The sequence below is a fragment of the Haplochromis burtoni genome, unplaced genomic scaffold (genome assembly GCF_018398535.1).
Source record: "Haplochromis burtoni strain Fernald_Lab_line unplaced genomic scaffold, NCSU_Asbu1 Contig_393, whole genome shotgun sequence".
NCBI classification, from domain to species: domain Eukaryota; kingdom Metazoa; phylum Chordata; class Actinopteri; order Cichliformes; family Cichlidae; genus Haplochromis; species Haplochromis burtoni.
The window spans coordinates 148,319-161,227 of record NW_024582754.1 but is presented as its reverse complement, the minus strand read 5'-3'; the positions used below and the strand labels follow the sequence as shown (position 1 = coordinate 161,227).

General features: G+C 38.5%; 1 protein-coding gene across 2 annotated transcripts; it reads left to right on the top strand.

Annotated features, from left to right (window-relative positions):
- Positions 1-262: 262 nt before the first annotated feature.
- On the top strand, positions 263-12,271 carry ganc (glucosidase, alpha; neutral C). Of its 2 annotated transcripts, none has more exons than XM_005946921.2 (25): positions 263-469; positions 833-895; positions 1,192-1,294; positions 1,443-1,570; positions 1,792-1,968; positions 2,075-2,078; positions 2,172-2,241; positions 2,413-2,509; positions 2,620-2,803; positions 2,896-3,040; positions 3,138-3,373; positions 3,459-3,585; positions 3,847-3,926; positions 4,212-4,355; positions 4,590-4,686; positions 4,794-4,895; positions 5,164-5,338; positions 6,465-6,533; positions 6,724-6,788; positions 6,887-6,963; positions 7,043-7,117; positions 7,209-7,322; positions 8,756-8,868; positions 9,021-9,124; positions 11,648-12,271. In XM_005946921.2, the coding sequence occupies exons 1-25, from the start codon at positions 441-443 to the stop codon at positions 11,752-11,754; spliced, it is 2,685 nt and encodes an 894-aa protein (XP_005946983.1). In that variant the 5' UTR covers positions 263-440; the 3' UTR covers positions 11,755-12,271. The 2 variants fall into 2 exon arrangements, with proteins under 2 accessions (XP_005946983.1, XP_042068720.1); XM_042212786.1 differs by having other exon boundaries at positions 2,072-2,078.
- Positions 12,272-12,909: the final 638 nt, after the last annotated feature.

Sequence of the window (12,909 nt, the reverse complement as noted above, 5' to 3'; positions counted from 1 at the left end):
TCCATCTCGACTTGTAAAATAACAATTATAAATACTTTAATAATCAATCTTTAACATTGTAAGCACAAGATTTAAAAACATTACATTACATTAAATTTCTGTCTTCTTTTTTGTCTTTAAATAATTGTATTTTTCAATTATTGTTATTATTTATTATTATTTTTACCTGTGAAAAATAACATAAACCACATTGTAAATAACTCCAGGAAGAGAGGCCTGTTCGCTTCAGTGGGGGATTTATTTTGGAAATCCAAACCGGAAGTGAAGGTTGACGTACGTAGCGGTATCTTGAGGCAGATTTTTCTCTACGTGTTGTTTCCCGATTTGAAACTGTCAGGAAGCTCTTCCTGGTTTAAACAGAAAACAAATGTAGCTGTGCTCAAACACGGAGACCACCCCGAATGTGAAGGACCGAAGGTTTTGTCTTATCTCTGCGTTAAATGGCGGAAGTGAGCCAAACCCTTGCTAGGTACAGACATATGGGTATATAAACATGGTCTTTCCAGCCGCTCTGTTGCAAAGACCACCCTCTTATGTTGACCTTTGACATTTCACAATGAACCTATATGAAGAAAGCAACATAAAGTAGGACAATCATGTAGTTACTGTGTAGTTATTATCAAATACATGGCAGCTGTTGTTTAGGTCACTGAAAGGTGCTTGGCAATATTTGAATGATGGGAAGTTTTTGACTTTTATATATGTGTGCAGTCAGGTTACAGTTTAACCACCATTTTTGATACTTGGTGCTTTCCATGCCCCAATTGTCTTGAACACCTTGGTCTACGTGTATAAGTGTGTGTATTTCACTTTATTTTTGCTTCTCTTATAGTGTTATCCCTAATGTTGAGGGGGAAGGCAAGTTCAAGAAGAGCGGTGATGTTGCTTTTTACAGGTGTGTTGGACATCCTCAGAGTTAAAGTGATTTTATTGTGTTTTGTTGGACTTATGAAAGAGAGCTGGAGATTAATAATAACTTAATTGATATAAACAATTGAATTTATTGAATAAACAGAAATGTTTAAACTGTTTTTAAAAGGTAGCGTACTAGAATGAATTTGGAGTGTGGCTCAAATACAAAGAGATGAATTTTCTAAGTAAGCGTAATAATCTGTTCTAACTCTAAAACCTCTCTAAAATTGAAAAGTATTTTAATCTCACCACTGACTTTTATTTTCGCTTGCTTTTAAGGCGGCAGATCCAGGGTCCAAACATGCAGCATCAGGCTCTTTTGGACACCATGGTGCTCACAGAGAAGGGGGCATGTTTTGAATTGCTGGAAGGAGACTCGCAGGTTAGTGTTACTTTTAAAAAGTTTCTTTAATCAAGTTTAAACATCATTTAGACTGAACAGATCAATGTTTTGACCTTTGATTATGCCCAAAATTGTGAAAGATAATTAAAGAGGAGGGGATTTTTTTATAAGCTTACTCTTTTCACAGACCAGGCTGCTTCTTTCTTTGTCCCCGTCCAAACCCGGCATTGTAAGGATAACAATAGATGAATTCCAGCCTATTAAGGCACGCTATCGAGTTCCAGATGTGTTATCTGGGGAACCACAATGTGAACAGTAAGCGATATATAATTTTTCTATTATGATGTCATCTTACACCAGCACTTCTTTAAAATCCAGTCCCCTTTAGTATTTCTGACAGCCTAAGAACTTCTGCGGTTGTGACAGAAATTATTAATTGTTCATATCAATAAAAGACAAGTTTATAGATCTAGGTTTAACTTGTAGGATTGCTGCAACTGGAAATTAGTTGACCTTTACCCCTCATCCTTTGGTAGATTAAGAGTGGAGAAACAGACTAAGGACTCAGTCACGCTTTCTTGGTCTTTCGGACGTTATCAGCTCCGTGTGTGGCGTTCTCCTTTCCGACTGGAGATCCTGTGTGAGCAGGAAGTGATGGTCACATTCAACTCTAAGGACAAACTGTGGTTCGAGAGACTGCAGCATCGACCCAGGTGAGATTTGCAAGAAATAGATGTGCAGAAGAATTTGTTTATATCATATAGCTGACTGCATTTCTTTTCTTTTTGTATTCTTCTGCGCGGCTACATGTCACGGTAGCGAGGTAAGAAAATAGAAGCACATCTGAAACTGCAGCTTAATTTTGAAGCTTAATCAGGTCTGTGAATGCCATTGTTCTTTGTTGCTTTTATTTCAGCTTCAAGACGAGCGGAAAAGTTCATTATGGAAGGAGACATTCAAGCAGTTTGTGGATATCAAGGCTAATGGTTTGTGTCTCTACTTGAATATCTTACCAGCAACTATCTCAGTTTGGTGTACTGTGTTCACATTTTTATGATCATAAATTACAGGCAAGTGTACATTTACGGAGCTTAATAATCAAGGAACAGAGTGTACTCTAAACTTTATACTGAGAGACACGTGTTGTGCACCTTCAGGTCCCAGCAGCATTGGAGCAGACCTCTGTCTTCATGGGTTCAGGCATGTGTATGGTCTACCCCAACACGCAGACAACTTGCAGCTCAGAGACACGAGGTACACGCGATGGTGTTTGTGTCTTCATTTGTAAGAGTGTAATTTATCTGTGCATCCTGCAGGCAGGAGAGAGAGTTGACAATTTTTAAAAAATGTGTATCATTTCATAGAGATGGTGAGCCTTACCGGCTGTACAACTTGGATGTTTTTGCCTATCCACTGTACAGTCGTCTCGGACTGTATGGATCTGTGCCATTGATGGTGGCCCACAAGCCAGACAGGACTCTGGGTGTATTTTGGCTGAATGCATCTGAGACTTTTATAAACATTCAGTACTCCCCCTCTGACCATCAGGTGACCTTTGTTTCTGTGCTGTCTGTATTTTACAGTGACCATGAAGCAAAAAGACACTTTTCTACTGCTCAGTAACCTTCTGTCTCACACAGGATGATGAAACCCCTCCAGTTAAACGGAGGCGGGCTGATCCTCAGACCGATGTCCACTGGCTGTCAGAAAGTGGTATGATTGACTGCATGGTTTTGCTTGGGCCCAGTCCACAGCAACTTTTCGCCCAGTATGCTCAGCTGACAGGTGAGAATGTGGCTCTGAAATTATGGTACCCAAAAATAAAAAATAAAATTAAGCTCTCAAAGACTCAAACTTTACTTGTCTGTCCTCCCTGTGTCAGGATATCAAGCCCTGCCCCCTCTGTTTGCCCTCGGGTACCACCAGTGCCGCTGGAACTACATTGATGAAGCTGACGTGAAGTCTGTGGATGCTGGATTTGATCGCCACAGTATTCCTTACGATGTCATCTGGCTGGACATTGAGCACACAGATGGGAAGCGGTACTTTACCTGGGATCCTGTTCATTTCCCTGAACCAGCCAAGCTGCAGCAGCACCTGGAGAAGAAAAACAGGAAGGTCAGTTTTACAGTGAAAACATGCATCATCTAGAGAAATTGTTTTACTTTGATACGTTAAGATGTTTACTGTTATATCTCTTCAGCTGGTCATTATAAGTGATCCACACATTAAGGTTGATCCTTCTTGGTCCCTCTACTGTGAGGCCAGAGACAGAGGGCATTTTGTCAAGGACAGAGAGGGACAGATCTTTAAGGGCTCATGCTGGCCAGGTAATGGGAAAAAAATCTACTGTTTAATGCTAACAAATGTGACATATGCTGGACTTGTGTTAACATGTTAGCTGCACCAAGGTCCAGAATAGGATAAATAAGATTTTTCTATACTGTGGATCATGCAGAGATACTCTACTGTCCAAAAATAAATGAGCATCAAGGTCCACTTTAATAGACACTGTATGTACTTGATGTGTATGCGTGATGTTGCTATATGCATCTTCTTTGTAAATGGAGTTATGTTAACTTCCCTTACAGGCGAATCCTCCTACCTTGATTTCAGCAGTTCAGCTACTCGAGCATGGTACTCCAGATGCTTAGGCTTGGATAAATACAAAGTAAGGCTCAGAAGGGATCAGCCATGTTTAAACAGAAATGATGCATAATGCAAAGCTACTCAGGACCAGAGCAGAGCAGCAAAAGGCTGAAGAATAATTAAGCTGTGTTCTCTCCTTATGTTGTGGTACCCGTGAAATAAAATGAAACATTTTAAAAGCATCTTAAATAATTTAATGCTTTAGTCCTTGACAAAGATTTCATCTCATATTATTTGTTTTTTATCCACCTAATACTGAGATTGTCTGCTCAAGACACGGTAGTGATGGTGTTTATTTATGATACAGGGATCAACACCTTCGTTGTTTGTGTGGAACGATATGAACGAACCATCTGTGTTCAGCGGCCCAGAGCTGACGATGCCGAAGGATGCAGTGCATTGTGGGGACTGGGAACACAGAGATTTACACAACCTGTATGGTTTTTACCAGGTAAGCAATCTCTTAAAGGGAAGGCCTGATGTGTTTTGTTACTTTAAGCACAAAAAAAAATCTGTTTTTCTTCTCTTGATGGAAAAATGTTATTTTGTCCTTCAAGTAACTCTAAAAGTATCTATCAACATCCAGAGTAGTTAATTTGTGAAGACAGTTTTTAAAGAGTAAAGCCTCCAGGCCCATTCTGTATAATAAAAACAAAATAATTTAAAAAATATTTTTATTTAACAGCACATGGCGACAGTGGAGGGTCTAATCACTCGTTCGGGTGGCTTAGAGAGACCGTTCGTCCTCTCGCGCTCTTTCTTTGCAGGGTCACAGAGACTTGGTAAGCTATTTAAATGGGAAAATGAAAATGCTTCCATCCTCTCCATATTTCCGCATATCCATGCTTAACTGTGCCATTTGTTGTAATTGGCTTTGTTTGGGATACAGGAGCAGTGTGGACTGGTGATAATGTTGCCAACTGGGAGTATCTGAAGATCTCAGTTCCAATGGTGTTGTCCCTGAGTCTGGCAGGCATAGTGTTTTGTGGAGGTGAGGACACTATTGTTTATGGATTAAATTATTTAAACACTAAACAGAATTATTATTGACTAGTCAGACAGAGACGTTAATGCTTCTTTTTCAGCCAACGTGTAATTTTCTTTTGTAGGTGCAGAGATATTAATGAAGTACACACTCTACTAGCTTTTAACTTAAATCTAGTTGAGTAGTTGCTTATATATTCAGTAAATATGGGATATATTACTGCATACTGTCATGTGCTGCTCTTTATCATTAGTCTCTGTTTTTGGTGTTTCAGCTGATGTTGGTGGGTTCATCCAGGATCCAGAGCCAGAGTTGCTGGTGCGCTGGTACCAGGCGGCTGCCCTGCAGCCATTTTTCCGCGGTCACTCTGCAAATGTGACAAACCGTCGGGAACCCTGGCTTTTTGGGGACGAGGTGACTGCAGCAATCCGCACTGTAATCCAACAAAGGTACTATTAGAGAGGTGTCAGTATCGGTTACTTGAACACCATGTATAGATTGAACATAACCTTTAGAGCAGCGGTCCCCAACCCCTGGCCCATGGACTGGTACCGGTCCGTGAGTCGTTTGGTATCGGGCCGCGAGAGTTGAGGTTCGGGTGTGAAATTTGTGATTCTCGGGGTTTTTATCGTTAACTCGGTTTCCCTGTGTCTTTTCCCATGTTGTAGTTGTGTCTTATTTTGAAAGAACTATTTACTCGTCCCCATAGCGACCAGAGAGCATTAAGGGGCAGAGAGAAGGATGTTACTCTCAATATTGTCAGTGCATTTCAGGAGGACGCTGCTAATAAAGTTACACAAAAGGTTGTAACTAAAAGGTTGGGGACCACTGCTTTAGGGTTGTGAAAAACATTGTTGGGATGTGACATTCGGTGAATCGAAAACAATGTTAGATCCAGTTCAAAGACAGTTTTACTAATGCCAGCTAACAGCAGCTAACAGTGGCTAACAGTTCAGGATATCCTCGACAACTCACCTCAGTATCGCTGTTATCGGACAGATGTGAAATGTTCTGACTTGTTAATTCGTATTGAAGCTGTTTCACAAAGTTTTACAGCCTCCTACCGAGTAAATAAAGATGGTTGCTTCTCATCCGGCATTGACAGCTGAGGTAAAGAGTGGACTGACAACCTGACTACTGACACATATTTCTTTTCTTTTCTAATGTATTGCCAAGTGTTGATATTATTCAAATACATTGAAATATAGTGTGTACAACAATGTTTTTTATACAAAGAATACAAGAGACATACCAGCTGGCCACAGCCATTATGGGGTACACTCTAAATTGAATTTTTTTGATGTCTCTTGGTTGACTAAAACATGTTTGTCCTACAGCAGCCACCGTAGCTAAGATGCAATTCAAATGAAATGTATGCATTTGAATTGAGAGTTGACTTCGGTCTGCAACCTACTGACCTCTAGTGGTGATAGTGTATATACCGTAGCTTTAAAGTAAATGTCAACATGAGGGACAAGATACAAATATACATGTTTCATTAGTTTCTCCTGCTTTTGGTGAAACGCTTATTGTCTGACTATCTCATAATCCAGAGTCCATTTTGTCTGTTCTCAGGTACAGTCTGCTGCCCTATTGGTACACACTGTTTCACCAGGCTCACACGTCTGCGTTGCCTCCACTCAGGTTAGTCCTGGTGCTATCTACTGTTCAAATATAGCAGCTGCAACTACAGCTCTGTTAACTTAAGTCATTATTACATCTGTGGAGATGAGATCAAGGGAACATCATGCTATTGATGTTCACTTTAGAAGGCTCTCATTTTAAAGCTAGTTTAACTTGGATGTGGCCTCTAATTCAATTTAAAACTATACAGACCTCTGTGGGTGGAGTTCCCAGAAGAAGAGAGCACCTTCAGTGTGGACAGCCATTACATGCTTGGTGATAAAAACTTTTCATCTTTACATGATTTCTCTGTGTACCCTGGAATTATTGCACCTTCATTTTTTCTTAGTTAAACTTTCCTTCATTTTATGTAGGAGGAGCACTGCTGGCCTGTCCTGTAACTGAACCAGGCATCCAAGAAATCAAAGTCTTACTTCCTGGATCTGACGAGGTACTGTGTTATATATATGTTTAAATATCGTCATGTTACACTTGATTGTGGATGTTATTCACATTTTTGTCTGTTTTAGATTTGGTATGACATCCATTCTGCACTGGTATACAAAGGAGGCAGGACTCTAAGTCTTCCTGTCACCCTGGACACGGTAAGTTTAGACGACAATTTTACGTGTGTTATTTTTTTAAAGTCAGATGATCTGTTATCTGTCAGTTGACTCTGATGTTTCCTCTGCTCAGGTTCCAGTATTCCAGCGCGGTGGCTCGGTAGTTTGCAGATCAGTAGGAAGTTGCTCCTGCACTGCTGAGCTTCGGCAGCTCCCCCTCTCTGTTACTGTGGCTTTAAACTCTCAGGTAACTTGTGCAGGATACTGGAATCCTACACCGATGGGATCGTATTTCCATACTGATAAAACTAAATTTTTTTCCATGAGCCTGAATTTTGCTCTCTGAATTTCACACAAAGATTTAATCTACGGCCTTTTTGTTGTCCCTTTTTTTCTAATACTGATTCCAGTATGTTTCAGTTGCAGTGGTTACAGATGTATTGAGTTTTTTTCCTGAGGTTTTACTTTGGGGTCCAGATGCTAGTATAGAAACAATTCCACCAGAGGGTGCCAAACGTTTGTGGACCACAAGCTCTATACAAGTACTTGTCCAAATTTTTATAAAAGCTTGTTTCTGCTGTTAAAAAAAAAACATTTTTGCCAAATGTAAGTCAAAATTTGGGGTCATTGTCTCAAAATTTCAACTTAACCACTTGGAATATACAGTTAAGTTAACAAGTCAAAAATGTGAGACAATAAAAATTTTGACTTATGGTTTGCAAAAAAAAGTTTTTTTTCATTGGCAGAAACAAGTCATACCACTTACCATGTGGTTGATCAAAATTTTCCATAACAACCTACAATGGATTATACATCATGACTACTAGAAAAACAGATAATCAATCAGTGTGTTCTATTTATTTCAGTAAGAAATTCATAAATAGCTTTCAGTCATGATTCAAAACCTACAGTTACAGTTACCTGAGTAAAAGAGAATGGAAATAAAATAATATACTTACTTATTAAAATGTTTTTTTATTTTTATAAATTGTAAATATATATATTTTTTAACTTATTTCATTCAGTTCTCCCGGTCATTGTTATCTATTAATATTTAACTTAATTTTAAAAACATGATTTTACAGTCTCACATAGTTATACTAATAACAGAACAATTATTCATATTCACTCATTTTCATCAATAATGATCATGTTATTTGTTCACAATTACTGTCTATGTAAATCAAGATTTTCTTAGTTCACTGATGTACACGTTTGCTAAACTGTCTGTGTTTACGTCATATTCATAATATTATGCAATGTGTTTCATCAGAGACTTGTGCCATGGTGCATATCAGTCAATTAATTAGATGCAGGCTAATAAGGATTTATTTAAATGCATTATTTTATGTAATTAACCAAATTCAGAACAGGACTGTGTGTAATGTATCAACTTGTTGCCTTTGGCTCATTTCACTGATATAATTTCAGCCTTTTGGAAAGAAATTGCACATGTCTAAAATCTTTGTATTCAACAATGCTAATTAAGGTAGAAGCTGTCTGTATACAGGTTTATTTCAGTCCCTGCTCAAAGATTTGAAGGTAAACTAATACTTATTAAAATTGAGTTTTTATTATGCCAAATCTTTAAGCTACAACTACTGGGAGCTTTTTATGCAAATTGTGACATTTGCATCTTTTAATTAGTGAAGCCCTAACTGCAATCTCCTCTCTCCGCAGGGCACTGCTGATGGTGAGTTGTACCTGGATGACGGCCACTCGTTCAGATACCGTGACAGAAAGGCCTTCTGTCTGCGCAGGTTCAGCATGCTGTCAGGCCGTCTGCTCTGCCGGTGAGTCACATTCACACTTCCAAGATGGGCTCCAGTTTTATGCCACGTGTGAAAAAGAGAGACTGTTTGTCATGTTAAAATAACATTAAATATTTTTAAGAAGAATAACTCGTGACAATATGATTTACTGTTTTTGGTGCTGCTTGTCTCAGTCCTGCCAGTGAAGAAGGAACGTTTGACTGTAATACAGTCATACAGTCGGTCACCATCCTGGGGGTCAAGAGCAAACCATCCGCAGTGATTGTGCATGCATCAGGTAAGGAGATCTGGCATTGATGTAAGGTTTATGGATAACTGACATTCACAATAAAAGAAACACCCACTTATACCAGCATGACTCCAGAGAACAAGCCTCCAAAACAACCACTGTCAAATAACACATGCAGTTACTGTGTGTCATGTTATTCTGGTTGGCTTTTGAGATATATCTGTGTAGGAATGTGTGTTTTTAAAATCAGTAAATAATTTAAGAATGCATTTTATTGTCCTTGAATGCAATTGGATTTTATTGCCACTGAAGTAAGTTGTGGCCTGTAAACAGTAAAACGATATTTAGTACCCAACCTTTCCTACTGCCTTCCTGTTGTCTGTTTAGTTTCGTATATTCCTCTGCATGTATGTTCTGCAGGTTTATTCCCTGTGGTACACACACACACATTATTTTAGTAAATGAAACCAGGTTATTCTAGAAAAACAACCAAAGAAGCAAAAAGAAAGCAAATGCACTTTTAAATTATTAAAGTATTTCAGTTGATAAAACAACATTTGCTCATTTTATATTTGATGTTTCAAAAAGTTGAGATGCAGGACAACAAAAGACAAAAACGTTGTTTCATGCAAGTATAAAAACACTCATTAACTAATTAGATTAACTGATGAAAGGTCAGCAATATACTCTACATGTCTCTGCCTGGTGGGAAGAAAAAAGTATCCCCCCTGCGTCTTGAAATCAGTCTACGACACAAACAATAAAATTGGAAATTCACTTTCAGCAATCCTGGTTCCACAACAGCAAATGTGACATAGACAAGTCAACATGCACCAGCGTTTCCTTATGAAAACAATTAAATAATAAATAACAGAATTGAGATTTAAACCTTCTTATATCAACTTTTTGATGTCTGTGACATCCTGTAGTTCAATAGCCTCCCTGTAAATTTGTCTCTAAATAAATCTTATGTGGACGGGTTGTTGTCTTTAGAGCTGATTGTGCAATTGTTGAAAAACATCAGTCATAACCTGACTGTAACTCACTGAATAATTCACAAGTTAGAACTTGCGACCCATGATGCTGTAAAACACGTGACAGTGGGGGTCATTTTCACAAAATTAATAACTTTTAAACTCCAAAAATCTGCTGCTAATATCAGGATCAGATCTATGGGACAGGGTCACTTCCTTCCCTGAGATTTGCAGAGGTGCGTAAAAGAGAGCGAGGTGATGCTGTCTGTCAGTAAAACAAACTATAACAGGAATCTAACAATCTGGAGCAAAATATGTATCTATTTTTTAAAACTAGCAGCATTTTGAGCTGTTGCATTTTGACATAATTTCATACTAAACATGGAGGTTAAATAGCACAGTGGAGTTAATTTTGGCATGTTAAACTGGTTGTAATGTTACGTTTGTCTTCTGTTTTCCCCCCACAAATCTCATCCTGTGATTGGGTAAAAACAGTACATAAAAAGGTACCAGATTGCACAAACACTTAGAAATCGTATGTTTTTAAAGGTAAAATTGCAAATAGGTGAGAAAGGGTGAAATCAATAATAGCAATAAAATACTCAGATAATCTATTGGTCAAGTCCAAAGACAAATAACCCAGTTGCTATTGCTATTGCTAGTGGTTTCACCAATTTTCTTTCACTACATCCAGAAATAGTAGCTACATTTCTTCCATGTAAAGAAAAAAAGACATTAAATATTTAGTAATGTTGCTTCAATTTCTGTCTCCAAGCTCATTTAAATTGGATTGTGGCAAATGGGAAAACTGTCCTGTCTAATGAGTTGTATCCTCGGCATGACAGAGGAGTATACCTCTCAGCCTGGCTGGGGGGCTCCTTTGCCTCCCTCCTGCTGTGTGCCCAGCCTGGAGGCTGCGGTCTGTGACCGGCTCCCGGTGCAGACGGCTCCCTGTTATAGTGTTTCCTCACTTGGCTCATGCGAACCCAGCCCAATTTTTACTCTTTAAGTGTGCGCGTGTGTGTGTGTGGGGGGATATGTGTGTATTCACATATTTATGTTAATGAGAGTGTGGGGAGTGAGTTGGAGGGTGGGGTGGGCTGCTTTTAACTATGTAAAGCACTTTGTGCTACATTTTTTTGTATGAAAAGTGCTTTATAAATAAAGACTGATTGATTGATTGATTGATTGATTGATTGATTGATTGATTGATTGATGTGTTGTGTTATCAGATGCACAGTTCAGACGACAGCATCTGTGATGGTTACAGGGGTATAAGGGTTAGAGGAACAACATTGACTGAATAATTTAACAAAAGGCAAACTTTAAAGCTGATCAGACTTCACCAAAAAGTAAAAACAAACCCGGGCAGCACACGGGGAATATAAATGAGTTTACATAGGTAACAGATTGCACAGGAACCTTGTTGAATCCATGCCATAAAGATGGTTTGAGTGTATGCTTTAATTACTCCAAAGGAGAAAAGAAAGCTGTAATAGAAACATTTGGAATCTGAGGAATTTGTTCCCTAATCTGTGTATCGATTTAAAAAAAACTCTAAAAAGGTAAAGCATCACCGTTTTCCTTTTATCACCAGGTGCTAAGGACATTTCAGCTGCATTTCAGTACATGGAAACCTGCTGCAAGCTGACTGTGAACAGTGTAAACCTCAGAGTGGCGATGGATTGGGAAATACAGATATGATGATTGTGGACATGTCAGTGATTGAGTTTCTTCATCTGGATTTCTTCATCCTATCAAGAAAAGATCCAGTTAAATTACCCACTTCAATAACGGTCAACTACAGAACTTGTCTGAATACATTTGATTGAAAAATAAATTGATAATTGTTTGATGGTGTGGACACTGATGGCATTCAGATCTTATGCTCATTTCTGTGCTCTAAACAAAATCTTCACAAAATTTGAATCACTTTATAAAATAATATCCATAAATCTTTGGACACTGAGATAAATCCAGTTTTTTTCTGTGTACCATAACCTATTGAAATTGTGGTCATGTGATAAATATGGACTCAAAGTGTATGCTCTACTGAAATTTGTGCAGTCATTTACATAGATTGCATTAACTACTAAAGAATCACAGCCATTTGTATAAACAGTCTCCTGTTTTCGGTGGTTCAAATGCAATTAGAAATAAAAATAATTATAAATTCATCCATCCATCCATCTATTCGCTACCGCTTATCCTTTTCAGGGTCGCGGGGGGCGCTGGAGCCTATCCCAGCTGTCATAGGGCGAGAGGCGGGGTACACCCTGGACAGGTCGCCAGTCTGTCGCAGGGCTAACACATAGGGACAGACAACCATTCACACTCAGATTCACTCGCACATTCATAAATTAAAAAATTAAATACTTGGAAATATTGGAGATATCCACTGAATAGATGCTTTTCTAAGAAGAAGAATATAGTTATTTTTTAATCATCGTATGTACATTTTTAAATTCTTGTTACAATGTGTAGTTTATACACCATTTCTTTAGAGGTTAAATCTTATCAACTACAGCCTAAGTGCCTTATCTCCTTAATTTAGCTGAACCACAATAGAAGAATCAGTGGCGATCATGGATATATATAAACATCAGTGTTTAGTCCCGAATCCTCTTAGCCCCCAAATCCAAAAGATTTGCCAGCAACAAAAAAGTAACGGGGAAAAACATTTCCCGAACAGTCAGGATGTCAGAAGAACCCTGACGTTAGGTGACTATCTAAAAATATTTCTGTATTTAACTTCATTCATGCTACTGTCCTATGATTACATGTTGGCACATGGTTTTCTTTGAGTACTGTACTTTATCTTGACACTGCCCTGTCCCTGTAGCTCTGCTGACTGAATCC

Bases quoted from the DNA above. Each gene is read 5' to 3' on its own strand.
- ganc (XM_042212786.1), top strand. From the start codon at position 441: ATGGCGGAAGTGAGCCAAACCCTTGCTAG. The intron at 3,586-3,846 runs GTAATGGGAAAA...CTTCCCTTACAG, and splicing joins TAAGGGCTCATGCTGGCCAG to GCGAATCCTCCTACCTTGAT. The intron at 4,356-4,589 runs GTAAGCAATCTC...TTTATTTAACAG, and splicing joins ACCTGTATGGTTTTTACCAG to CACATGGCGACAGTGGAGGG.